Source organism: Neltuma alba, unplaced genomic scaffold (genome assembly GCF_004799145.2).
Source record: "Neltuma alba isolate B1F8T4 unplaced genomic scaffold, ASM479914v2 tig00011578_pilon, whole genome shotgun sequence".
Classification (NCBI taxonomy): Eukaryota; Viridiplantae; Streptophyta; class Magnoliopsida; order Fabales; family Fabaceae; genus Neltuma; species Neltuma alba.
This window is the reverse complement of record NW_021636231.1, coordinates 126533-153075: the sequence shown is the minus strand read 5'-3', so window position 1 is coordinate 153075 and position 26543 is coordinate 126533. Positions and strand designations below refer to the sequence as shown.

The window sequence follows — 26543 nt, the reverse complement described above, 5'->3', positions numbered from 1 at the left end:
AGCGTGGGGAGACGTGTGTTAATAACGTTTTGACTCATCAGCTTGTAAAAATTATGATTGTAGTTAAAGTCATTTCTAATTTATATATGCTAATGAACACATTGGCGATCATTGAATTATTTTTAATATCCTTATTAATTATACTAAACTCTAGAACTATTAATTTTTATTCTCTTGCTATCTTTTTGTATTTTTGTGGTTAGCCTCTTATTATCATTATTAAATATGAGAATATATGGTTAAAAGGGTACATAGTACTCCTTGAAGCTGAGCAAATGCCTTGTGAAAAATACTTCCTAGTTGATCCATTATAATAACGGGGGAGTAAATAAATAGCCATTTTACAGTTAAATTTATTTTAATTGATTTTTTGTTTTGTTTTGCCAATTGATTGATGATTATTTTCTTTTTAAATTTTCTTACAAAATGGAAAGGCGTTAGCCAGTAACCATGAGAAGGGTTAATAAGCTTCAGACAGAGTAATTTTCTAGATTTTTCTATAGACTTCGTCTCAACTTTAACTCATCAAGTACTACAAACAAAGTGAGGATAGGAAAACAGTCTACAATTGCATGATTTGTATTTCATACGAATTGAAAACCGAAATCACCATCTAAGTTGAGAATTAATGCTTCTATCACCATCTAAGTTGAGAATTAATGCTTCTAACATTATGGAATTTTTACGTTATCATTGTTATCATTTCCTAAACCAAAAATAGTATTCCACGTCCATGTCTATTTTACCAGGCATATATTTATGATACGCCGAAAGTAAATGGAAGTTAAATAAACATTTTTCTAGAATAAAATAGAAGAAAAATAGCCAAACAGTATTTTACCCAGCTCAATTCTATTCCTTACCATGTCATTGTTACAATTAATTTTATCCAAAGTATATTTGAGCATCATTTTCAAGTGAATCTCATCATAATCAATGGCTGAGACTCCCCAATTATTTGGAGTTCAAATACACCGCATGATGACTTGATAAATGAAATCAAAATAACCGGCCAGAATTCGATATACTCGAACCATTTCTACACCCAGTCACGACAAGAAGTAAATACAATAACAATGATGAAAAATAAATACTGGACAATAAAAAAAAAATGAAGAGCCTTGCATTGTTTTTCACAAGACTATTTGTTACGGCACATGATTACGAGGCCTATGATACATTTATGGTGAAAAGTACTCAAAAATCTTCACCATTCTTGCGTCATTCCCAGTTCCAGTATTAGTTCATGAACCCCTCCAATTGTCATAGAGCTACCAAAACGATAACTGAAACCTCACACGTGATCTGCCAATATGCCACGAGTGCTTAGAATCTCTCATTGTCGTCTTAGCCTAATGCTGTGAATAATTCCATACATCACTCTTGCTCTCCGATTATTCGGGTCACAAGTCCAACAGCAATTGTCCTTCCTGATGCTCTTAGAGACACCCTTCCAAGAGCTTTGCAGCTAGAGGATTCTACCACACATACTGGCTCTTGCAAAATTACCTGAAATAAGAGATAACAAAATTTACTCCATGTTTATGTAGTGTTTGGGACTACAGACGAAGAGGACTAAATTTATTTTAAGATGATGAAAGATTGTTGAGACTAAGTTCTTTTATTTGTTCACCTCAACTACTGCACTCTGCTTTGCAATGAGACAGCGGGGGGACTTTTTTGTCACCTCCCCAGTCTTAGGATCAAGTATTGACAATATTTTTGAAACTCTCGCAGGCTCCTTGGCGTGGTGTACATGAAACTCTATCTGCACAGGGAAAAAAGGAAAATGAATTTTTCCTTTCTCTCTTCTACTAATAAAACAGGTGAGATTCATAGTTCCTACCTGCGATCCTACCAATATGGGATTTGCACCCTCTAACACAAGCACCTTCAACTCCAAATGACTTGCAACTTTAACAGGAAAATCAGGATGGCATAATACTGCTCCTGGCATCACATGACTTGCGTCTACACCATTCAACGCGACAGCTACATTATCTCCAGCTCTTGCAATAGTGCAAGCATTAGAATCACGCTCCAATGTGCGAACTGTCCCCAAAACAGCTGAAGGCATGACTAAGACCTGCAATTTCATATAGTTTGAAAATAAATAATTTTTTTCCATGCCACAGCAGAAATTCATTGTGAGCATTTCTCTCTTTTGATCAAAATGCATTAACACTCAAATACAAAGTCTTAAAGACTATTCTTGCAATATTAGCAACCAATAACAATAGTATATCACCGTACCCTAAGGTTGGGATAACAACAATGAGAAAAGTACGCACACCTATTCAAACCAATATAACAAGATATGAAGAGTGAAATGGTGCATATAGAACATTACTTTTGACAAGGACAAGCAATTCCTGTTTTGGGGCTAGACGTACAAATTAAAATAGTACTTAAGAGTTTGTAGAAAGTAGGGAGGATGATCAACCAAGAAAAACAAAACTAAGTTTCGAAACTAAGAATGACTAGGAAGGCCTGCAAAAAACAAGTTCCAGAAAAATTCAGCATCAAAACACTTTAGTTTGGATAGTAAACATTTGAAATTTAAAGCTGACAATTTATATAGCCTTTACAATAATACTCCTCTATCGTGTACCTTTGATCCAATCCGAAGAGCTCCAGCTTCCAATTTACCACATGCGGAGACCTGACCAAGTGTAGGGGACTTGATAACATCACATATTGGCATTAGCAGCGGCTTTGAGAATTCTCTAATTGGAGGTTGAAGTGAATCAATTGCATCTAACAAATAGGGTCCTTTATACCTGTAAAAAATTTAAGACATCCATGTATAAGAGAAAACAAGAAAAGAAAATGACAGTGGCCAATCAATATATGGCGTTCAAAGACTCACGGTGTGTGCACCAATAACCCTCGACCTCTATTTATTTTTAGACAATGAAAGAATTTATTGACTAGATGAAAGAACAATAGCAAGGTACAGAAACAGAGGACAACAGATGCTCCCCAAACAAAAGAAAACAACCTAAGCTCTAAATCAAAAGTGCTTTCCAAAACCTTCTGCCCTCTATCGAAACACATAAGAAGGACCTAAAGAAATCATCTCCCAGAGGCGTGCTAGATAAAATTGTTGATCTCCATTCCAATCCTTGACTTCTTATTATACTAACATTATGATCATAGAGAGATCGTAACCACAATAAGGAAAAGACTTACCAAGATTTAAAACGAACATCAGAAGGAGATGCCACCAGATTTTGATTTTCTACAACACTCAAGGGAATCCATGACACACAAGAATTTTTAAAACCACATGTACGGAGAAACACTCCCAATTGCTGTCTAATAAAATCAAACCGATCTTTAGAGTATCCCACAACATCCATCTTATTTATTGCCACAATAACTTGATCAACACCAAAACTTCTAATAAGTTGTGCATGCTCCCTTGTTTGTCCTTTGCCACTATCCATACCTGCTTCATATGCACCAACTGATGCATCAATAACAAGAATTGCAGCATCAGCTTGTGTTGCCCCAGAAATCATGTTTGGAACAAAATCTTTATGGCCCGGGGAGTCGAGCACAACAACATGATATTTGTTGGTGTCAAAATATGCAACAGCTACTGTCATCGTTATTCCCCTTTCCCTTTCTTCAGAACTTTCATCCAGTGCCCAAGCAAAAGCAAAGGATCCCTTACCCTGCTTGAAAAAGAAAAAGAAATGGTGGAGAAAATTAGTACATAATGACAATACATTAAGTTTTAGGAACACTATCTAAAAAAAGATTACCTGTAACTTGGCCTCCTTTTCGTATTTGTGCATTTCTTTTTGTGTAATTCGTCCCAACAAATGTAGTAGTCTGCCTGACAGTGTTGACTTCCCAGAATCAACATGACCAACCTAAAATTAACAAATTAGAAAATTTAGAAAAATTAATTATTGGATATAGTTTTTACTAAACACAAGATAGAAGAAATCATTGACTTACAACTGCAAGATTCAGCTGTGTCAAGGTATCTTCAGCTTGCTGAGGGAGCATCCATTTTTCTGGTTTATAAGGCACTTGTGGATGTGGTGCTTTAGAAATAGTATTATCTGATTTTTTAGTTCTTACATCAACAGCCATGTTGTCAGAACTCCTTTGAGGTCTGACATCTTTGCTAGAAGAAGAATAAATTTCACCATGACTGTCTCTGACTTTCATCAGTGCAGACAAACTATCTGACAATTCTTCACTAGATTGAATATCAATTTTGCCATCATGGGTAGACTTGATTTTACTCATTTTACTTTCACCCATGGCAGAAGATGCTGGTAAGCTGCCTGAAGTTTTATGACTTATTTTTTGATCAAATGCTACATCATTAGAGAGCTTGAAACTATCCCCCTTGCCCTTCTGAACCGAAGATGATGAGCTGGCTGAACTTTCACCATTTGACTGTACTTTCAATTCATTGTTCTGCATTATACTTGATGAAACGTAAGAACTCCTAGTGTCAGCAACCGTGCCTGCAAACATGAAAGAAATAAGATAAACAGATATTGATGCGCAAGGAATTAAGATTTGAAGTAAACATTTAGATGAAACCTACTTTGCATTCCCACTCATCATTTTCTCCTTGTTTCTTATATTTTTTTGGGTGAAAGAGCTAAAATTGCAGCTTAAAGAACCAGATGAAAGAATTGGTCTGTAAAAAATATAGGTTCAAGCTGGTCTTTTTTCCTTCTAGAAGAAGGATGTTGAACACTTTTTGATTGCAAGAATTTCAAAATAGAAAAAAAAAATCTATTACCCTAAAAAGCATCTAATCTTTAAAAGCATCTGATGCAAAATATCATATTAACTCTAAATATGTGATTCACAAGCAGTCAAAATTACAAATAATATGTCTACCTATTAAATCTTTGTAAGACCCAGTAAGACCAAATTCTAAAACTATCAATCTGTCATACTACCTTCTCATTAAAGGATATAGAACACAAACACCTTTAACATCTTCCTATACAACTTCTAGAAGATGTAGTAGAACCATATTCCAAAAAAAGTACTAGAAATAAGAGAGTTTTCAATTTCCATCTTAGTGTTTCTAAACTTTGAAGAGCATTCTAAATAATTTTTATTATTATTTGATATCCGACAGAAAAAAGAATATTGATGTGTAGAAAGGGTAGGAAAGAAAGAGAAAGATATATATTATTAGAAAGTAAGAGAAGAGATATGTTTGCAGAGGATTTGAACCAAAGTGGCTTAAAAAACAAGTAATCTCAGCATATCAGGAAATCATGGAAGGGCACTAAAAATCTTTGATGTTATTATAGAAGAAAATTACACCATTTAAATACAAGCACGTTACAACCATAAGAGTTTACATCATGTCCATGACATAATGCTAATAGTTTTTGTATCAAATTAAGCAAATCAAGACAAGCATTTAAAAAATAAAGACGAATGAGGGTGAAAAAATCCACACTATATTCATTGTAAATTCCATGGTTCCACCTCATCTAACTCCCAGGAAATATCAGAAGATAGTAACAGCAGTTTACAAATTTAAAAGAAGCTGGTAGGATTGCTTTTACTGGCCAGACCTATAAAAAGAAAATTAGCAAGATACATAAGAGAGGAAAAATACTTTCTGCTGTCCAGGGTGTTGACCTCAAGATTCCTTCTGTTTTGGAGAAAGAAACTTAGTATTAGAGTTACTTTAGGGTGGTTATAGGCCTGACCTAGGAAGGGGTTGTGAGGATCACTTTTTTGACTTATAACAGGCGTTGGTTTTTCAAGGGGAGGGAGGACTTGTTTTGTATTCAGAGTGTAGTGAGGAGAGGACTGGCCTCTCGAATGCCACTTGGGGGTGGAGGAAGACTGTCTTTCTTCATCATTTTTCATTTCAATTTCATTGTGCTAGTTCATTTTGTATCTGTTGTGTGAGCTTAGTTCATTTCAGTCTCATTGTGCTAGTTCATTTTCCTTCTGCTCGTCTTGAGGGTTTTGTGGAATCAATATCAGTTTCAACTTTCTTTTTCTACTGTCCTACCCTGATTCCATAAGAAACTACGATGATAGTTTGTCTATTTGCACCATCACAAAAGTTCTCAGCAAGATTGGCTAAGATAAACTGGAGAAATAATAATGTAAGTTTTCATTTTCGAACTATAGTACTGATTCTCATAATAGCTATATATCCAGATCCAATTAGAACATGTTTTCCCTAACTTTAGCATCTAGAAGGGGGAAAACGAGAGGGAGGGAGGGAGGGAGGGAGGGAGCTATATGGTACCTTTCAACCCCATTTTGGAAGACCACAATCCAGTAGAAACCACATCATCTGGGGATGGAACACCAAACTTGAAAGGAGCTGTGGAAGAGAAGTCAGGTTTCATCCCCAGAAAACTTAATACATAGATAAAGTAAGGTCAAATTGCACAAGAAAGGAGGTGCAGCCAACAAAACATTTATTGAATTCTGAACTTAGAATACTGGCTATTGTTTCATCAATTTATCATAACAGAGAGCCAATTTGTATCAATCAATGAATTTTAAGACTTTGTTCTAGTTTACAGAAAGTGATACTCAAAGCAAAATAGGAATTATCCTAACTTCACAAATGCACGTCCTATATCAGACCATGCGCAGACCTATTTTTAGACGGTGATGGCCTTGAGTAATAAAAGACTTGTGAAATTCATAAAATTCTCCTTGGGCATTCCCAAGCTTGTAGTTATTGCCATCTTCTGTCAGAAAACCATCACCCTCCTTAAGAAATAACACACTCTCTTTAGGCATTGGTTGTGGCATTGATGCAAAAAGAGACCTGGCCAATTTGGATGCTCCAGAATTTTTGCATTTGGCGTTAACTGCATCAAAGAGATTGTTCAATATGTTATAGGGATATCTTGGTCATTCTTCAAAACCTAACACTATGTATTGAGCAATATCCAGAAAGCTCGATACAGCCTCTCACTCTCTTGACTCTTCCCCCCGCCCCCTCCCTCATCCCCCTCTTCTTTCCATTATTCTCTTTTGCCACTATCAAAAAGAAAAGGCATTCAAAGGGGGGTTCTACATCCCATTCTTTGTGAAAATGTTATTGACATTACAAGCAACAATCGACGAATTATAAAATCAAAACAAATCTCCAACAGAAGCAACAAAATGTACGCTAAAGGTAAGCTCAATCTGGAAGGGTTACTTTTTTACCCAAGTGAGAAAATATACTTGATGGACTGAATCAGATAGGGAGAACAATTTTCTATCTCTCAGTGTTTTCTACGTTTTGGACTTTGGTAAGTAGAAAAAGGTTAGATGCTGCAGATTTATGCTCTTTTTGCTGTCCTGGACATCAGCATTCCCAATAAAGCAAAAGTTTAGGATGAGATCTTAATCTCCTCAATTCATGGAATAGGATTGTTTGGCTAGCCTCTTCAAGGGTTGTCACCACATGGGTTGGTTAAGACTGGTCCTTAATTTAATTCAATGGTTATGGGAGACATACTGAAGTTCTAAGACAGACAGTATTCCTCATACAGGAAATACAAACAAATCCAAATAATATAAAACTCAATATTATCTCAGTATTGCAACGACAAGACAAATGCTGTTCTCTTATGAAAACTATACAATCGAGTAAGAAACCCCGAAAAAAACCGTCCCAATAAAAGATCCCTAACTGTTACCAAGTCCAAGACCAATCTCTCCTTCCTTGGTAAAAACTGTATCTTCCACATCGAACCTTTAGCTCTTAATGGTTCTGCTAACTTTAATAACCCAGAGGGCTCTATAGCATAAATGAAGGAGAGAACCATAGTCATACCACTTTCCAGAACACAATCAAAGGTGAAAAATTGGATCAGCTTCTACTCTAAACAACTTGATTCTGACAATTCTCACATGCCAATTTTATTATTAAAAAAATACCCAAGTGATTCAGCTACAATATCTTTTGCCCTTATCTCAAGAAGTTTAGAGTTCCATTTCCCTCCATCAAACTTGTGCAATTTCCTAAATCTGATAATATTTAAAAAATTGTTTGTATACAGATTCCCAAAAAACAAAAAAAATTATACATTGAATAAAGTTTTTAGATTTTGAGTTCCTACTTATAAGAAGCAATACCTAATTACAGCAACCAGCTTATGCTTTAAGAGAAAAACAAAAAATTATCAAGAGAAGGACCTTTTGCTCCCATGTTAGCAAAGCCGGTCAATGCATGCCTTGTTCCCTCCCTCAAAAACCATGCCACAAGACATCATGAAGAAGGGGGAGGGAGAGAGGCTAAGTCACATCTTGTACTACATTATCATTAAACAACCAGAATACCTGTTTTGCTATTGTCAGAAGCTCCCGTGTTAACATAAGGATGACGCACAACACCACAAATATCACATACAATCATGCTCTCTTCGTTGTCGTAAGTGCAAATAGAGCACCTCCAAAGCCCTTTAGTCTCTTGCTTTTTATCAGGTTCAGGTTCTTCTCCTGTTACCCAAAAAAAAAAAATGCTAAGGGTTTTGTGCAAAGAACAAGACTTGACAACCTTCCTACATTCTTGAGAAACTCCGTGACTGATGCAGAGGACAACATATGGGGCCAAAATGAAAAAATTCATGAAAAAGGGTATAAAATTAATTTTATTATTTTTTTAGAGTAAAAATAAACCAAATTTATAAGAATCAGTCAGAGAAACACCAATATAGATCTTAGTCTTGCAATAGGGAAAAAAATTTAAATTTTAATATGGTTTGAAGAATTGCCTCTCTTGTGTCACTCATTAAAGTTAAACATGCCGACATCCCCAACATTCTCGACAAAATATAAGAGGCAAAGGCAAACAATTACGAGCAAATGCATTAAAGATTAACGAAGGTTTAACCAAAGCAAGATATGAAGAAATCATTAATCCAGAAAACCAACATGCAGAAATGTAAACAAGTTAAATATACTAACCATATTCTTCTATTTCAACATCATAATCATACTCTTCATAGTCATCGTAATCATCATCATAGTCAAGTCCATAATTCACCTTACGAGGCATGGTCCCAAAAAAAAAAAAAACTGCATAAAGAATTCAGATGATTAGAAATCTAGTACATGAATTCTTGAAAATAGACTAATGAAAAAACAAGAATATGATAATATGTGCAAGTACGGTGAAACAAAGCACTCTACCTCAATACTCTTCACACAGATATATCGGTATTAACGTTATATCTGCAGACTCCAAACCATATATCAAGAACTCTTTTGGAAATGACCAGCCAGCTGATTCTGCCAGGTAGGCCTAAGATAACACTAACATATCTGAACGTCCACACCAATCATTGCTTACATGCAAAGTGTGGGTTTGCCTTCTTGCGCCGGAATGTATATGTACTATGCAACTCCTTACCCCACAGGAAGAAAACTGCAAACCCATAACTTAAAAAGCATGAAAATAAGTTATCCCCGTTTACCAGAGCAGAACTGAGCAAATTGTATTCGCTTGTACGAACTACAATGATACATTCTTGAATGCATCATCTAACAGGAAAGAACGATTGGGGCAAAAATATCCCCATGCCAATATTTTGCAGGCATGGTTCCGGCAACCAAATTAGGAATGAGAGAAATTAAATCAGATTTTAAAATTAGCGGGTAAATAAACGTGGCCAAGCTTGAGATAATCAGGGATTGTAGAGAAGATCAAGGGCAGGATGCAGAAGAGGAAACTTACCGAGGAAAAGAACAAAGCTCACCCTATACGCAACTTCGTGGATCGAGTGAAGAGCTTTCAGAGGGTTTTCTCAGTCCACAGGTACAGAGGTGCCGTATCGCCGGGCCTGGGTGAAAAGTAAGAAGCTTGTATTCCCGCAGAATCAAAGACGATGGAGAGTTGCAGTCTTGCAGAGTTGCACATACGTTTTTAATCGATTATATTTATCTATCCATCTATCATTTGTTTTATACTTATACCTTGTAACCGGTCAAAAAAATACTTATATCTTGTAAGGTTCTTCTAGATTGGTATGTGTTATTTAAATGTAAAATATACTGTCATTTATATTTAATATAGAAGTTAGTTAATTAATTTGAATAGACTAAGAAAATTTATTAAGTTAATTATTTATAATAATGATATATTGTCTTCTCTAAAATACCCTTATTAATCATGTATTAAATAAAATTATCATTTGATTAAACTTTAACATGTACAACTACTATAAGGATTACTTTAAAAAAGATAAGTAAATACTCCTCCGGTCCTTAATATAAGACTCATTTAACTAATTTGATTAGATTAAAAAAGTTAGGTAAGTTAGTTAATTATAAGAAATGTGACATAAAAACACCATAATCATTTTTTTTGTACTTCTTTCCCTCTTTTATTTGATTATGGTTGAGGGGTATCTATAGGGATAATTTAGAGAAAATTGATAAATATGAGAAATGGGTCTTATATTTAGGATCAAAATCAACTCAATAATTGGGTCCTATGTTAAGGACCGAAGGAGTATAAAAAATAAAGTAGATTATGGTCTTATATTTAATATTAAATTAAAAGTCAAACTATCAATCCCATAACTCCTGTACACATATTTTATGTGTATTTGTTGATATAATTGTTTGGATTCATTTCTGTTTTAGATTTAGATTTAGATATGGATTAGTTTTATGTCCAATGCAATTGCAAATTATTTTATTCCCAAAATTTTGAAAAAAAAAATCAGGATCTTTTGCGGATTAGCTTGATCAAAATAGAAAATGCAAAATTAACTTTCAATATGAAATATGATAAGAAATAATAAAGAAATCGGGCAAATAAATGAAATAATAAAGAAAATCTTCATGCATATATTTGCTACTTGAGATTTTAAGATCATTACTTTATAATGATCTCATCCTATTCAAACTTAAATCTTTAATCCTTTTTCTGCGAATTTTTTAAGGAATTTCTTAAAAAAGATATTATTAAATTTTCAATTATTTTGTGTTTTTAAATGAAATTATTGATGGTAGTTATCAAACTAAATATAAATAAATTTCAGTTTTCCTATAAATTTATTTTATGAAAACAAAAACTTAGGTCAAATTAGTTATATCAAGTTTTTTATTTTTTTTGCGGTTTGAAAGAACTTGATGTAGTGTAACTATTGTCCTTATTAACGTACCTAAAATTTAAAATTATTTTAATTTTTCTTTGCGTGCTAGGACTCCGAGCTGGATTCATGTTGCCTAGTTGCGCCACATGGATATACTGCCTGGGATTAGATTTCCAGTTTCTCTCTTTCAGCAATGGTGGCACGCTATTCGTTTTTTGGGTTTAAACAGAGACAGTTTTTGCCAATTTACGCATCGTTGCAGTTTAAATTGGTTAAGCAGTGAAAACTCAAATAAGCCGGTTTGAATTTAAATAAATAATTATGAAGTATGTTTATTTGTTTCGATAATTTTTTTGAAATCCCGATAAATCGTAATTTCACTCTTATACTGTGCTTTTAAGATAAGCAAAAAAAGTAGTTTATGTATTTAGAATTTTCTTCAAACTACCCTCCCACACTCTTCTGAAAATCTCTTCTTAAATGAATATGTTTAATAATATTTATTAAATTCATGTCCTTGTGGTAATTATATATCCATAAGTGATTTTAAAAAATAAAAACAAAACATGATCACAGTTCTTAAAGTCACTTATAAAAAAAATCCAAATAAAAATTACATTTAACAATATCACTTATAGTTAGTATCACTTATTACATTCACGATGATCTAAAATCATAGTTGTTCACTGCTAATCCAAACGGCACTAAGTGAGATTGAATCATGAAATCATTCAGATAACCATGCTATCGCAATATTCTTCTCCCACTATCACAATCTCCTGAAATTCCTCCTTGCTATCTCTTAACTTCCTCAGTCATTGAAGGCCTTTTCTTCTTCCTTTTTTTTTTTTTTTTTTGTCACAGACAATCTTCTCTAAGACGAGGAAAATTATCAGGGCCAAGGCAGAGGCTGTTGAACATCAAAAGCCGTCAGCCAGCCAGTTGAAAAAATAGGGTGGACACTACATTAAGAGCTTGTGGTGACAAAGAAGGGCAAGGGCAAAAAGAAGAGAAATAGGGAGGAAGGAGGAAAGCAATGAATGGGAGAATTAATAATCATGTTTATTCGGATGTATAAAAAAAAAGAAATTAATAATAATGAATGTGTTGAAGGAATTATAGTCTTAAAAATTAATAACAAAATATTCTATAATTTTAAAATTGAATGCAAATGACAATTAATAATAAAAGACAATAACGAAGTCAACATTAAAATCGCATATTCCTAAATTATAACTAAATATATGAAATATTCACGATAGAATTTCTAATTAGTTAATATTCTATATATCCCATCACTTTGGTTAAGAGGAGATTTAAGCTCTATGCTGCATTTAAGCCTTCATTGTAACCACTGTACATACAACAGACATGTTGGCCCTTATTATACTAACGATAATAACAAACTTATCCGCTAAACAAATGATAAATAATACTACCTCCGGTCCTAATTATAAGACCCATTTGACTAATTTGGGGAGATTAAGGAATTTAGTTAAGTTAGTTATTTGTCATAAATAGGTGTTATCTTTCCTAAAATATCCTTACTAATCAAGTGTATTGGCTATAACTATCATTGTTAGAAGGACTATCTTGGAAAAAGTGAATAAACATGAGAGACAAAGTGGATTGAGGTCTTATATTTAGGACCAAAAAAAGTTAAACAGGGTCTTATAATTAAGACCGGAGGTAGTAAGAAGTAAATCCCAGGCATTAGAAAATGAAAAAACTTGCCAAAAAGATCAGTGAAACCTCATATGTGGTATGGTAAGTTACTACAAGTGTGAGAATCTCTCCATGTCATCTTTGTTTAACACCGTGAGTAATTTCGTACATCACTCTTACTCTCTAGTTATTCAGATCACAAATCCAACGTCAATTGTTCATCCTCATGCTTGTAGGATCACGATCTAATGTGGCAATTGTCCCCAAAGCAATCGAAGGCATAAACTAAAGACAACCATTTCAGATAGTTGAAAAGAAATTATTTGTTTTTTTCATACTATAACAGAAAAATTAAAGGATATGAATTCATTATGAGTATAAATGTTATATTTTGATTAGAATACAGTAATAATCAAATGCAAAATTTTAAAGACTGTGCTTGCAAATCTTAGCAATCAATAACTACAACACTGCATAAGGTTGAGCCAAGAAAAATAACCACGGTAAGAAAAGTATGCATGCCTATTCAACCGAATATAAATAAACATGAAAGTAGCATAATCAATCTATGAAAAAAAAAAAGCTATGCTTCAGAACTAATAACGACTTAGAAAGGCTCACAAAAAATAAGTTCCAAAAAAGTTCAGCTTCCTAACACTTCAGTTTGGAGGATAACCAACTTGAACTTTAAAACTGCCAATCTATATAGCTTTATAACAGTACTACCACCTTATGCACCATTGATCCAATTGGGAGAACTCTAATGTCACACCCAAAAATTTATGGGTGACTGGCATGGAATATGAAAGAACGCACATTCCTAAATTCTTAAAACATATGAATAAACACTTGCCATAATAATTACAATACCATTCATATAGAATAGATCTCTTGTAATCAAAATATAAGGCCATTATTAGTAGAATTATGCAAATAGCTTGCAGGTACAACACAAAATGAGGAACTCCCTTCCACAACAATACGAACATATATTCATATATTTAGAATAATAAATGAAGACAAGGGTCTGCCTATAGATTATGTGGAGGATCTAAAACATATATAAATAATTACATAAATGTAAACTTAGTTTTACATCAGTTTGCAGTTGTTCTAAGTTTTGATCAGCAATGAGAGTTTTTTTACTATTCGGTTGAAGATGCAAGGCTAGCGGTACTATCTAAGGCCAAAATAAAATTTACTAATGAATAGCATCCCATCTAAAATAAAACAAATACTAAAATAATAAATTGTACAAATACAATAAGATAATTGACCGATTTATGATTACCTTTAAATTAAAAAAAAATTAAAACAAGGAATATATATAAATATAAAACATTTTCAATATACAAAAATTTATAATGCATTTTAATGACATTTTTCTAAAATCAAAATCATGAATAGTGTTGAAAAACATTTTTCAATGGAGGATTTCAACAGAACGAACAACAAGCATAGACACACAAGTCTATAAGGGTAAGCAACCAACGAGCATGGCTAGAGCCACAAGTACAAGTGTAACTAAAGTTACAAAACAAGTGTGGGACCATTGTTCATGAGTATCAAGCAAGCTCGATGTTAACCACACCACACCACACCAATACAAGCGTAGCCGAAGTTATGAATACAACCACAGCCGAAGCTATGAATATAAGCGCAACTGAAGTCATGATCACAAATGCAGGAAAAGCCACGAATAACAAGTACGGGAACAATGCCCACAAATGACAAGCGTGGCCGAAACTACAAATAACAAGCAAGCTCGATATTACCATGGCTTGCTAAGGGCTAAAAGCACTGCTGTTAACAAAAGCCGAGTATAAAAAAATTTCTAATCATATGTTGGCTAAACCCCCGATTCTGATTTTGTGGATGATACCTACATAGGATTTGAGTTTAGTTCGATCCACAAATATTTCAATATTTTGGTATCTTACCATGAGAAAAATAGGGAGGGTATCAATTGTGTGTGATTCTTTTCTTCTTCCCCACAGAGTTGGGAGGAGATAGGATTTCATAAATTAGAAAGGGTTTTATTTCATTATGGAACTGTATCTAACAAGGGTGTCATGTACTGGTGATGTTATAGGTTTGATATATAAGATGAGGGAGAAGATTTCAGCGAATTATTAATTAGTTTTGATTTATTGACGAAGGAGTTTTCCATTATGCCATTGCCAAACCTGGACCATGATGTCACAGATAAATTGTATTTGTATGAGAATACAATCAGTCTTCTAACACAAGCAAAGACCTCTCAAAGCATATGTGAATTGATAACATCACATATAGACATTAGCAGAGGCTTTGAGCTTGAAGCAAATTAACTGCATTTAGTAGATAGGATCTTTTATACTTAGAAAAAAATCAAGATATTTGTATATAAGAAAAAAAAATTAGGAAGAAAAAAATGAGAGAGTTGAATTAATATATGGTATAAAAAGACTCAATGATATATAGTGCATACAACTAACTTAATAGTTAGCTTTTTAAATAGGGTTTCTCAACTCGCTTATGTACCTACCAATTGGTATCAGAGTAGGTTGTTGTCTTAGGGAGTTAAGCACAACAAAATAATATTTCTTGGTATCAGAATATGAGACAGCAATTATTATAGTTATTTCCCTTTTCCTTTATTTAGGCCTTTCATTCAGTACCCAAACATAAGTAAAAAATCCCTTGCCCTATTTAAAAAGAAAAAAGTAAGGGAGGGGAAATCAGTAAATGAACAAAACACATTAAGTTTTAGAAGCACCATCCAAAAAGATATTATCATTAATTTGATGTCTTTTTCATATTTTTGCATTTCTTTCTTTCTAATCTATCTTAATAACTGTAGTAGTCAAACTAAAAGTGTTGACTTCTTATAATCAACATGACTAACGTAAAATTAACAAATTAAAAATTTTAGAGAAACTAATTATTAGATATATTTGTTACTAAACATAAATTAAGCTGTACACTTAGATACATATATAATGGTCAACCTAAAATATCTCCATGTATATCTTTCTTTACATGAATATAAAAAAAAATTATATTAAATACATCGTATTAATTTTGGAAAAAAAAATATAGCGCATTAATATTTTATGCTTAAAACTTAAGGTAATGTTTGGAACATAGGTTTCAATTTTGATGGATTAGAAATGAGAATGAGATTGGATGTGAAAGTAAGATTATGAGTGGAATTGGGCTTTAAAATCATGTTTGGTAGGGGGTACTACTTGGACGAAATGATTACATTAATCTTATTTTTAAATTAATTATAAATTGTAAAAAAAATAACAGATTCGTTATTAAAAAAGGCCCTTGTTACGTGGAGGGAAGAGAGATTATTTTGGTCTCTTCAACCATGGGATTAAATTTCCTTTTTCTTGAGAATACTTTATGATTTACACATACTTTTATGATATTTCCCAATTAACAAGTAATTTATCATATCAATACTTTTTTAGTGAATTTTTCAAATCCTAATATCAATTCGTACTTCTCAATGCTTCATGCTAAATGGGGCCTAAATTATGAATAATCTGATATTATATCATAGCCAATAATTTAAAACTCATCAAATAAAATATGACTAAAATCTAATCTTAAAAGCTAGGAAAAAAGACAAATATATAGCCCATAAATCACAAGACCCAAATTGGTTCTCCCACTGGGACAAATCCCAAAACGGTCCAAGAGTAGCAATCTGGGATTCATAAAATGTTGTGCTATTACCATATTACACCTTACTTTTTCAAAAGCAAAGTTCATGGCGTTCCATAGTACCATCTTTCGGTATGGCTTCTATCTAAGTCTTGCTATCATTCTGTAATTCTGAGGCTATTCGTTTCAATGACGTTCAGTGATGTGGTTTCTTTGAGGACCTTGCAATTTTTAGTAGTTTGTTATTTTTTCAGTCGAAATAACCAATGGTCAATGTTTTGAGGAATCTCTCGTGGTAAAAACTAAAAGAAGAAAACGATCCAGTTGGAAAGAACTCGATAAAAAGGGGGGAAAAAACTTGATTCAGAATCCAAGGAAAGTATAGGATCTTCAGATCAGCTTTCCCTTGTTTTTATTCTGCATATGGTTATTTTCTTTGTTTTTAAAATATCCTGCTATATTTGTTGAATAATTTCAATGGGAATAAGATTAGATAAGACTTTATTTAACATATTTTAAGTAAAATAATCTGTACTTAAATAATTATATGATGAATTTTATTTACTATAATATAATTCCATCATAATGTTACTGAAATCCTAAATCCTAAGAATAAAAATAATGAAGGGTTTAAAACCCAACTTAATTATGTGCAATAGCAAGTATCACAAGGAGCCACGTAAGCAGTCTAGGTAAGGACCAATTATCCCAATTTTTTCTTCTATCCACCGTTTTTCTATGGGAGTGATTAAATTTTTTAAAAAAACAACAAATTTTAAAAATTTCTGGGAATTTGCTCTAGTTATTGCAGATTTGAGGTAATTATATTTTCAACATCTCATACTTAAGATTTTGAATTATCTTCCAACTTACTTCTCATTACCACTATTTACTTCTCATGCAGTGTCTCTTTAGGAAAAATATCAAATTTAAAAACATAAAATTTTCAAATTTTCTAGGAACTCATTTTCGATATTTTATATTTGAGATTACTTTATTTAAGATTTTATTTTACTTCACAATCTATAGAATGTATTTTCAGAGATGAAAATTTACCATTAGAGATCAAGGAGCCGTCCTGTCTGCAGCTGGGGGGAATGAAGACCAGAAGAAAGAAGGAAAGCAGGCAAACCAACCTCAATTCTCAAGCCTTCCGACTTTATATGCTGCTAGAGGGGTCAAAGGAGATGAAACGGCCAATGAAATTTCCAATCCGTTGTGCCACCTCGTGGGTATAATAATCCACAAGCAGGTCACGAACTTGAATCCAAGCAAATAAATAAGAAAACTCAGTATCTGCTACATAATTACATATGGGCATATGTGGTATCCAACCCCATAAAAAGCTATCATAAAGCCTTGTGAAAGTCATAGCACTTGTATGCTATTATATTAATTTTGTCATTTAAATTTAAATTCAAATAAAATTAAAATAAATTATATTATAAATTATATCTAAACATAAAGAGACAACTACTGAGTATAATATTTTTAATTTTTTTGGTTAATAATGAATAGATTTTATTTTTATAAAAATCTCCTTCTATTTTATATTGGATGACAAATTACCAGTTATACCACATCAATCGTCATGGACAGATTATAAGTGTAGGAATAATACTTATAATTAAAGAAACTAAACAGTAATAAAAAGGAAAAAAAGAAAATATAATTAGAGAAAATCTCAAAAGAAGACCTTGAAAATAAAAAAATTATAAATAGAGCTTGTTATAATATTAGTATTGGTTTTGACAATAATTGATAAGAAAATGACAACAATTTTTGTGAATGATCCCTGTAATTTTTTTATTTTCAAGATTTTTTTTTAACGATTTTCCCGTATAATTGCTGACAAATTAATTTTCCCCGATAATAATGGCGGAGCCATTTCCTCAAAACAAAAAGTTTCTGTCAAATGCTTCCCGCCATTTCCCTGGAGCTCCCACTCCTTCCCTCGCTAAGAATTTAATAGGGCTGTGCGCGGAGTACTACTTGCATTCTACGTTGCGGCGTTCAGCTAGAAAGGACTGGTAAAGGAGAAATCGCAATCAAGAAAAGAGTTAAAAAAAATGGGAATACAGGGTCTTTTGCCCCAGTTGAAATCGATTATGGTACCAATCCACATCAAGCAGTTCGAGGGTTGCAATGTAGCGGTCGACACATATTCTTGGCTCCACAAAGGTGCCTTGTGTTGCAGTACCGAGCTTTGCAAGGGGTTACCTACATCCAGGTCTCGATCTTTTTCACCATTCCTTCATCTTATCATGTTTGCATGAATGTAACTAAAATTTATAACATTATAGTGATTGGGGCAAATGGGTTTTGTATACGTTTATTAGATTGATAAGCTACTGCAAAGTTTCAGTTCAAGCTTTCAATATTCGCAATATACTCATTAATGGGTGTGGGTTCGGCGACAAAAGGAAAATGGGTCATGACTTGATGATATTGTTGAATTATGTGTATTATCCATTTAGTTGCATATGGTCTATTAGATTGATAAGCTTCTGCAAAGTTTTAGTTGAAGCTTTTAATATTTACGATATACTGATCAATGGGTATGGGTTTGATAGACGCAATGAAAATGCATCCTGGTCTGGTGAATTGTTATGTATTTTATCCAGTTAGTGACATACCTGTAATAATCTTATCCGGCAAGACAACGCTGATTGATTCTGGATGCTACAAACCAGCGAAAAGGGAATCTTGAAGCAGCCGAGCAAGAAAGTTTTGCACCGATAAAAGGAAGCTTGCCAGTCGTGCAATTTTTTTTAAAACGTTTCTTCTTATTTCCATCATATTCAAATCTTTCCTTGTTTCTGAATTTAGAAATTTTTTTGGTTTTAGGCAATCGCCAATATGGGATAATGGGCTGTGTAAAATTGACTCATCCGTTTTTGTCGTACTTAAAGTTATTCGAATGTAACTCATTTTTTGCCATTTTCTTTTGAAAGATTTTATCCCCACTTTTTGGAAAGTAGGTTTGATTGAAGTCGCATGGCCCAAAAGACTTCACTGTAAAGTAGGTGTGCTGTTTGACACACACAGCTACAAAGAAGCAATCCTATCTGCAGCAAAATAGTTCTAAACCCATAGGAATATTTGCAATTTTTCTGATGATGATGATGTGTGAAACTTGAGCTTGTTAAGAAAAAGAAGCTATGTCCTACTTTTGTTTGACATTAGGCATAATATTAAATTGCGCCAAGACGTCTAGACTTTGTTGTCTTATGATGTTTTATGTTTTAACCAAGTTAAATGTTCATGCTTTCTCAATGCTGATTCTTGACCTGTCCAAAAGAAATGGAAGAAAACTTGCAAGTAATGGTTCTCTTTTCTGAGAAATCGAATGATGGCTGAACAGGAATTCCTTTTAATCTTTCAGACACATTGAGTATTGCATGCGTAAAGTAAATTTGCTGCGGCACTATGGTGTTAAGCCTATTCTTGTATTTGATGGAGGCCTTCTACCAATGAAGAGCGAACAAGAGAACAAGCGTGCAAGGTACTTAACGTGTCTTTACACCCTTATTTTCTCATATTTGTATATTTTTTTGCTTAACTAGTCTTATTTAAGCATCTATATGTTTTGTTGAGTATTGTGGTGACTGATGGAGTATAGCATAGATCTATATGTATTTTCATGCTTTAAATCTTGAGATTGTAAGTATCCAATGAAATGTTTTCCCTTTAATTGTTTATCATGAAAGCATTAAATATAGCTGCTTTTGCATGCCTTGTTGTCATCAGGAGTAACCAGAATTCAAATTAGTGTTCAGTATTGTGCTTGTACCTCAAGTCTACCTTTGCATTCATGCTCTCTTTTATAGTTGTTTTGCCTTCATAGTACAATGGGTCTGCATGTAAGACTACTTTCCAACTCGATACAAGCTAACAATTTGAACAAAAGCTGTTTTGAAACTTTGCGAGTCTATGTCTACGCAGGGTTCTGGTGCACAATTGGAATTCGTTGAACAAATGACATTAATATCAAATTTATAGTATTGAAGTAGGTAAACCAAAATTTTCACTATTTGAATGAAAACTAGGAATTCTTTGATTTTTCTATTTCTATACCTAATTAAACAACTTTTACCCTGCTGTTTGGCACTAGTCTGATTTATTTGTTGCTTTTGGTATTGAGACAAGATGGATTTAATGTCACATATAATGTGGATGATGGAACATTCCCGAAGATTTTGGTAATGGAATTATCGGTAAATATGTTGTTCCCCAAATCTTTTGGCAAACTAAGCAATTGCGTAGCCCAACTTAAGGATTCCAGTAATGAGGCCTGAAGCTTTTATTTATTTTCCAATCAGGTATTAAGCATTTGAGGGTAGAACAACATCACACCCTAGAATCTCACCTCCTTATTGCTGTTGCTTATTTACATATTGAAAAAGTGCCTTGTATTATTTGAATTATGGTAGGGCGAGAAAGGAAAATCTTGCACGTGCCGTTGAACTTGAGTCACATGGAAATTCTACTGCTGCTTTTGAGTGCTACCAGAAAGCTGTTGATATCTCACCTCTAGTTGCATGTGAACTAATTCAGGTAGAAAAAGGATATTGAATATATCAGGATCGCTTTTATTGTTCTTAATGAGTCAAACCTATTTAGTTATATTACAATATTCATTATATTCAGTAATATCTGTATCCTGGGCCTGTTAACGTTGTTTCTTGTGGAAGGTGTTGAAGCAGGAGAATGTGCCTTATCTTGTAGCTCCTTATGAGGCGGATGCCCAGATGACATTCTTGGCAGCTAGCAAACAAGTTGAAGCAGTTATAACTGAAGACTCTGATCTTGTACCATTTGGTTGTCCAAGAGTGAGTTGATCAGACGTGAATCATATTTAAACTACGTATCTCACTGCTATAAATAAATTATAGATCTTGTTTTTTTCACTGGGTTGTTTTCCTTTTAAAATATAGATCATCTTTAAAATGGACAAGTTTGGTCAAGCTGTAGAATTTCAGCATTCCATGCTACAAAAGAACAAAGAGCTTAGTTTTGAAGGGTTCACCCGCCAAATGCTTCTTGAAATGTGTATATTGAGTGGTTGTGACTATCTGCAGTCCTTGCCAGGTATGGGTCTTAAAAGGGCTCATGCAATTATCAAGAGGTTCAAAAGTTATGACAAGGTGAGTTTTTATGCACTCGACAGCCATATTGGGTGATGAATGCCTATGGTTTGTTGGCGTTCAAAGTACACACTCATGCATACTCGCATACACTTCAAAGTTATGCCAAACGTTTTTTCCTTCTTTCTTTCTTTCTTTTCAAATAATGTTACATCTTTTAAATCCTTTAGATAGTTCTATATGAATTAGCTGTCAGCCTGTAAATTGTGATCCTTATGTGCATAGCTATGCATCAGGTTCTTAAGCATTTGAGATTCAATGGAGTTTCTGTCCCTTCCTCTTATGAAGAATCATTCAAGAAGGCTATATTGACTTTTCAATATCAACGAGTTTATAATCCAATCATTGAAGATATTGTTCATTTGTCTGATGTACCCGCTGATATTGGTGATGAGTTAGACTTCTTAGGACCATATCCTTTATGTTAAGCTTTCTTTATTACATTAATATCTGGATAGCTCCGGTACATTTTGTTGAATTATTTCAAATCTTACACGAAGTCATACCTTAACCTTGAATACATCAATGCCAAAAGAAATAGCGCAAGGAATAGCAAAAGGGGATCTTGATCCATTTACTAAAATGCCATTTCAGGTAAATTTCCTATCTCTTTCATATCTTCATCTTTGATAGTAACAGATCATCATGCATTGTGTGCATATCTTTTGATGAATAAATTAATTTCAGTTGAACTGGTATTTCTTTTGTTTTCCTGTTTACATGTTCAATTTAATTTGAGTTGTGTTCACTTAGTGTTGAAAAATATGTTATATACGGAACATTCAGGGGAATAGTGAAGATAGATTTTGAAAATGGCTGGTCCTCTGAAGTGGAGAATAGAGTAAATTGTCAAAGAGATGATTTTTCTTGAGCCAAATGCTATTAGAAAGATTGATCTATAACGGGACCTTTCATGTAGTTCATGTGTTTATGTGACTTTTACTGTTCTATACATGCTAGGTAGCATTTTGACTCTTTTCATCACTCTTATAATGTTATAGTGGGACTTATGAACTAGGTAATGCATGAAGATCACAATAATGCCACCTTCTAGTTGGTGTCATTAATCAGCTTGATAATCTCTGATGCTTCAGTGCTTGTATGCTCTGCAACTACGAAATATATATTCAGATACTTCTCACCACTCTACACTGTTTCATATGTTAATGCCCCGCACCCCAAAAAGAGGAAAAAATGAATTAGTTTCCTTTCTTAAAGTACTCTGGATTAGCAGGTAGAGAATTGTACTGCTGGACTGGCAATGGAGAGGGCTTCAGAAATAAAAACATCACATTCCAAGATCACAAAGAAAAGGATAGATTTACCTGTGCAGAAGAATGTTTTAACCAAGTATTTTTGTATCCTCCTGAGAATTCTTGGTTAATTTCAGATAGTTTAGTTTGTTTAAGTTATAAGATTGAAAGTGGGATAAATGACTGCATTCCATGAGGTATAAAGATACCACCTGATGCTGCGGAAAACTTTTTCCCGTTTTTTCTATTGTTTTCAACCAAGATGTAACACTAAAAATAGTCATGATGACTCAAAGCTACATTATGTTACGGTGGCATTTAATCTTTCCCTATGATGTATTGCCATTTGTGTTGATATTCCTTTCTTCTGTTCTAAATTCTAGCTTAAGTAAGTTTTCCTTGACCTTGAAAGGTTTTGCATCTCTTGAAGCAAAAAGAAAATTCATAGCACCTCGGATGTCACCTACTGCTACAGATCAAAGCACAGTGGGTTCCTCTTCTGTCAATTCCCAGGACCATGAGACTTTGGAAACTGCTTCTGCTAAAACAAAAAGCTCTGCTGCATCCTTAGGTGACTGTAAAATTTTGGCTAAAGTACCTCCTGTTAATAACTATGTAAGTTACTGAATTACTATGCGGTTAAAAATCTGTTCATTGTTGGTACGTGCTAGTTATTTATAACCTTGAACTTGGTGGTTTGCTTTTTCTTTTTCTTCTTTTTCTTCAGGTTGAAAATAGGCTACCCCCCAAATTTTCAGAGTTGATGGAATCTTCACGTTTCAGTAAGGATATGAATTTGTTGATTTGATTTTGATGGGAAATTTTAATCCATATTGTCTGAGTGGTAGTCGATACTCACTTCCTCGTGTAACTTGATGAAGACATGGCAGGTGAGAGGTGGAAAAATCCCGAACATACTATACTGCAACAGCCCAAAGAGCCAATTCATAAACCTTGTCTGGGATTGAATAAGGATAATAAGGATACGAATGTCAAAGATACTATTGAGGTAAACACTGTAGGGGCTACAAGAAAGGTCCTTGTAAGGAGTCCTTATTTTCAGCATAAACAAGCAGAAAAAGATAATTGTGACCAAAAGCCAGATTGTTTGGTCGAAGATGATTTTGCCATTGGTGAGCACAAGAATACCGTACTTGACAGTGGTTTAGGCAAAGTTGAAGATACTTTTGAGGGAAAGACTGCGGAGGCAACAAGAAAGGTCATTGCAAGGAGTCCTCGTTTTCAGCATAAGCAAGAAGAAAAGAATAACTGTGAGAGAAAGCATGATTGTTTGATCAAAGATGATTTTGCCATTGGTGAGCATAAAAATACTATATCTGACAGCGCTTTAGGCAAAGTCGAAAATACTATCGAGAGGGAGACTACGCAAGCAGCAAGAAAGGTCCTTGTAAGGAGTCCTTTTTTCCAGCATAAACAAGTAGAAAAGATTGATTGTCACCAAAAGCAAGATTGTTTGGTCAAAGATGATGTTGCCATAGGTGAGCCCGAAAATACCATATCGGACAACCATATGATGAATAACGCCCTGAAAAGGAAGATCTCTGCTGACAGTGCTCAAAGTGTAGGGTTCTTTTACCCTTTTCTCTCCTTTCTTTTAAAAGAAAAAAAAAAAGGTAGATCCTTCAATTTTATTTATGTTGTGATGGACTGATGGTTTTGAATTTCTTCAGGAAAACCTGCAGCCGGGCAACATGGAGTCTGCCTCAACTCTTCCTGACCATGGTATAAATAAAATATAACTCATTTGATAACTCAGTCTTAGCAAGTATAATTTGTTTGTTAGCTAATATATTCTTTTCATTATTCAAACAAATTTAATAAACTAGACCTTTAAGTACTGTCATAGCTGGTAACATTTATCTTGCTAGTTCAGCGACTATGTTCTTTGTATTCATTGTCTTTTTTTCCTTTCTTTTTAAATTCATGGGCTTACAGTTTTGTCTGCCGATGCTTGTTACTATTGTATCATGACGATGCCTTTGCAACTCCAATAGGAGAGTCTGTATATATGCTGATTTCTTCTCTGAAGCTATTTCCATTTCATGGTGACTTGACATTTCGACTATTTGCTGATTTAATGCAAATTTTCCTTGTATGTCAAATACTAAAGGTCATCGGGTCTAGATTTTAATTTTTCCACCTTAATAGACAGCCATTGTAGCCTAATATTGAATGATCATCCGTTATCTGACCGAAATAAAACAGAGGCTGCTATTGTTGCAAAAGGAGTAAAACACAGGCTAATAAAATTGCCTGAAAATAGAAGTACCAGCCATGAGTATATATGCCTGTCACAAGAGATCACAGAAAAAATTGAACACAAGAACTGTATGTTACACTTCTATGGGATAACAGATTTCCTTTTGTTTCTTTTACCACTTATCTTTATGTTGGCTCAACAGAGAAATGTCAACAGGTTGGTTTCACCTTCAATTCCTCTTAAAATTATGAGTTGGTTTATCTATGGCATTTAAGACTATTCTTTGGAGTTTTAAAGAATTTCTGACTTCATTGGGTATATGTATACTGCTGAACTTGGTGGAAGTGTGCTGGAAGAGTCATGTATGTAGGGAGAAAAAAGAGCTGGTTTTACCACAAGTAAATTGAAAGTCATCTTCAATGTTCAGATCTTTATTTTAGGCTATAGACGTGAAAATGTTCATATCACAAAACCTGATATGTTCCAGCATTTAACAATATCACAATCTCAAACCTGAGGCTGTAGATGGATTATAGGACTAATGATCTTAAGAAACATGTAGGAAATTAATCTGAGCTAATTTCTATGCATAAAAATGTATTTTTCTTGCTGTTTCTAAGGAGAAAAAGCATTTACATGAAGTTTCTCTGATTATGTTTCTTGGGTCTAGGTTGTGATCAAAATTCCGATAGAACATCTACAAAGGGGAATTCTGAAGAGAAGTTTGGTGCAAATATTTCCCACCTAGGCCATTACTCAAAAATCTCAGAGAAATCTTTAGAAAAATTTACCTTAATGTTATCATCCTTCACATACACCTCATCTGGTTCTCGTGCCAGCGGTCTCCGTGCTCCTTTGAGGGATGTTCAGAACACTTGTAACAGTAGGTATTGATTTTCTGCCTCAACTCTGGAATTTATTTCCCCTGACTTTAGATTTATCATGATCTGTGACTAGCTATTTTATCATAGGCCAAAAGCTGTGGACATCGAACAGTTTGCATTTGCGCCAAAAAAACAAAAGACTGACAGAGTTAGTCGATGAGGCTAATTCAAGTTTAAGCAGAGCTGTGATTGGCCAAGGTTTATGCCATCTATGCAGCCATGGCATTGACCTATACTGGAGCTGATCTAACCTCCCAGTTGAGTGCGATTTCTTTTCCTATAATCACACATTTTTGAAGCAATTTGGCTTCAGCTCATCATTAAAAAGCGGAAGTATATCATATCATGCTTCCACCTTCTGATTGATTGTACTCATCTTCCACAGTTGAGTGTACGTCTTACCATTTCGGTTGTATATTCATTTATAAATACTATACTGATCGGTTTAAAATAGAAAATGAAGTGAATTTTCTTTTCTTTACTTGTTAGTCCTTTACTCTTTAAGATCATAAGGTGTTCATGCTTGAGTGTATTATGGCCCCTTACTGTTTCATTTACCATGCACATGTTTGCATTACCTGCAAATTACCCTGACTCATAAAGTGATCCATCGAGTTTTCAAGTTTTCATTAGAACTCCAACCATCTGCTCTA

General features: G+C 33.8%; 2 protein-coding genes across 8 annotated transcripts; one reads left to right on the top strand and one right to left on the bottom strand.

The window, feature by feature from the left end:
- Nucleotides 1–970: 970 nt before the first annotated feature.
- LOC114715217 (HBS1-like protein) lies at nt 971–9789 on the bottom strand. 4 transcript variants are annotated; one of them, XM_028900013.1, is made up of 12 exons: nt 9698–9789; nt 9154–9388; nt 8929–9035; nt 8302–8460; nt 6263–6340; nt 3970–4490; nt 3771–3881; nt 3193–3680; nt 2612–2780; nt 1847–2086; nt 1634–1768; nt 971–1509 (listed from the first exon to the last, which is right to left on the bottom strand). In XM_028900013.1, exons 3-12 carry the CDS (start codon nt 9017–9019, stop codon nt 1378–1380), a joined length of 2124 nt encoding a protein of 707 aa, XP_028755846.1. In that variant the 5' UTR covers nt 9020–9035; nt 9154–9388; nt 9698–9789; the 3' UTR covers nt 971–1377. The 4 variants fall into 4 exon arrangements, with proteins under 4 accessions (XP_028755846.1, XP_028755848.1, XP_028755847.1 ...); XM_028900015.1 differs by having other exon boundaries at nt 9154–9368; nt 9698–9785; XM_028900014.1 differs by having other exon boundaries at nt 9154–9402; nt 9698–9773.
- Nucleotides 9790–18454: 8665 nt separating this feature from the next.
- LOC114715215 (exonuclease 1-like) lies at nt 18455–26118 on the top strand. Of its 4 annotated transcripts, none has more exons than XM_028900010.1 (14): nt 18455–18615; nt 19771–19890; nt 20819–20942; nt 21080–21217; nt 21323–21532; nt 21769–21944; nt 22054–22126; nt 22767–22890; nt 23198–23400; nt 23513–23567; nt 23667–24367; nt 24477–24528; nt 25677–25893; nt 25978–26118. In XM_028900010.1, the coding sequence occupies exons 1-14, from the start codon at nt 18455–18457 to the stop codon at nt 26048–26050; spliced, it is 2427 nt and encodes an 808-aa protein (XP_028755843.1). In that variant the 3' UTR covers nt 26051–26118. The 4 variants fall into 4 exon arrangements, with proteins under 4 accessions (XP_028755843.1, XP_028755845.1, XP_028755844.1 ...); XM_028900012.1 differs by having other exon boundaries at nt 22764–22890; nt 23216–23400; XM_028900011.1 differs by having other exon boundaries at nt 22764–22890; nt 23676–24367.
- Nucleotides 26119–26543: the final 425 nt, after the last annotated feature.

Excerpts from the sequence above, each read along its gene's own strand:
- LOC114715215 (XM_028900009.1), top strand. The coding sequence starts at position 18,455 with ATGGGAATACAGGGTCTTTTGCCCCAGTTGAAATCGATTATGGTACCA. Across the intron at positions 21,218-21,322 it reads TACCATTTGGTTGTCCAAGA|ATCATCTTTAAAATGGACAA; the intron begins GTGAGTTGATCA and ends TTTAAAATATAG. Across the intron at positions 21,945-22,053 it reads GAGTTAGACTTCTTAGGACC|ATCAATGCCAAAAGAAATAG; the intron begins ATATCCTTTATG and ends AACCTTGAATAC.
- LOC114715217 (XM_028900013.1), bottom strand. The coding sequence starts at position 9,019 with ATGCCTCGTAAGGTGAATTATGGACTTGACTATGATGATGATTACGAT. Across the intron at positions 8,461-8,928 it reads TGTTGAAATAGAAGAATATG|GAGAAGAACCTGAACCTGAT; the intron begins GTTAGTATATTT and ends TTTGGGTAACAG. Across the intron at positions 1,510-1,633 it reads AGCAGAGTGCAGTAGTTGAG|GTAATTTTGCAAGAGCCAGT; the intron begins GTGAACAAATAA and ends CTCTTATTTCAG.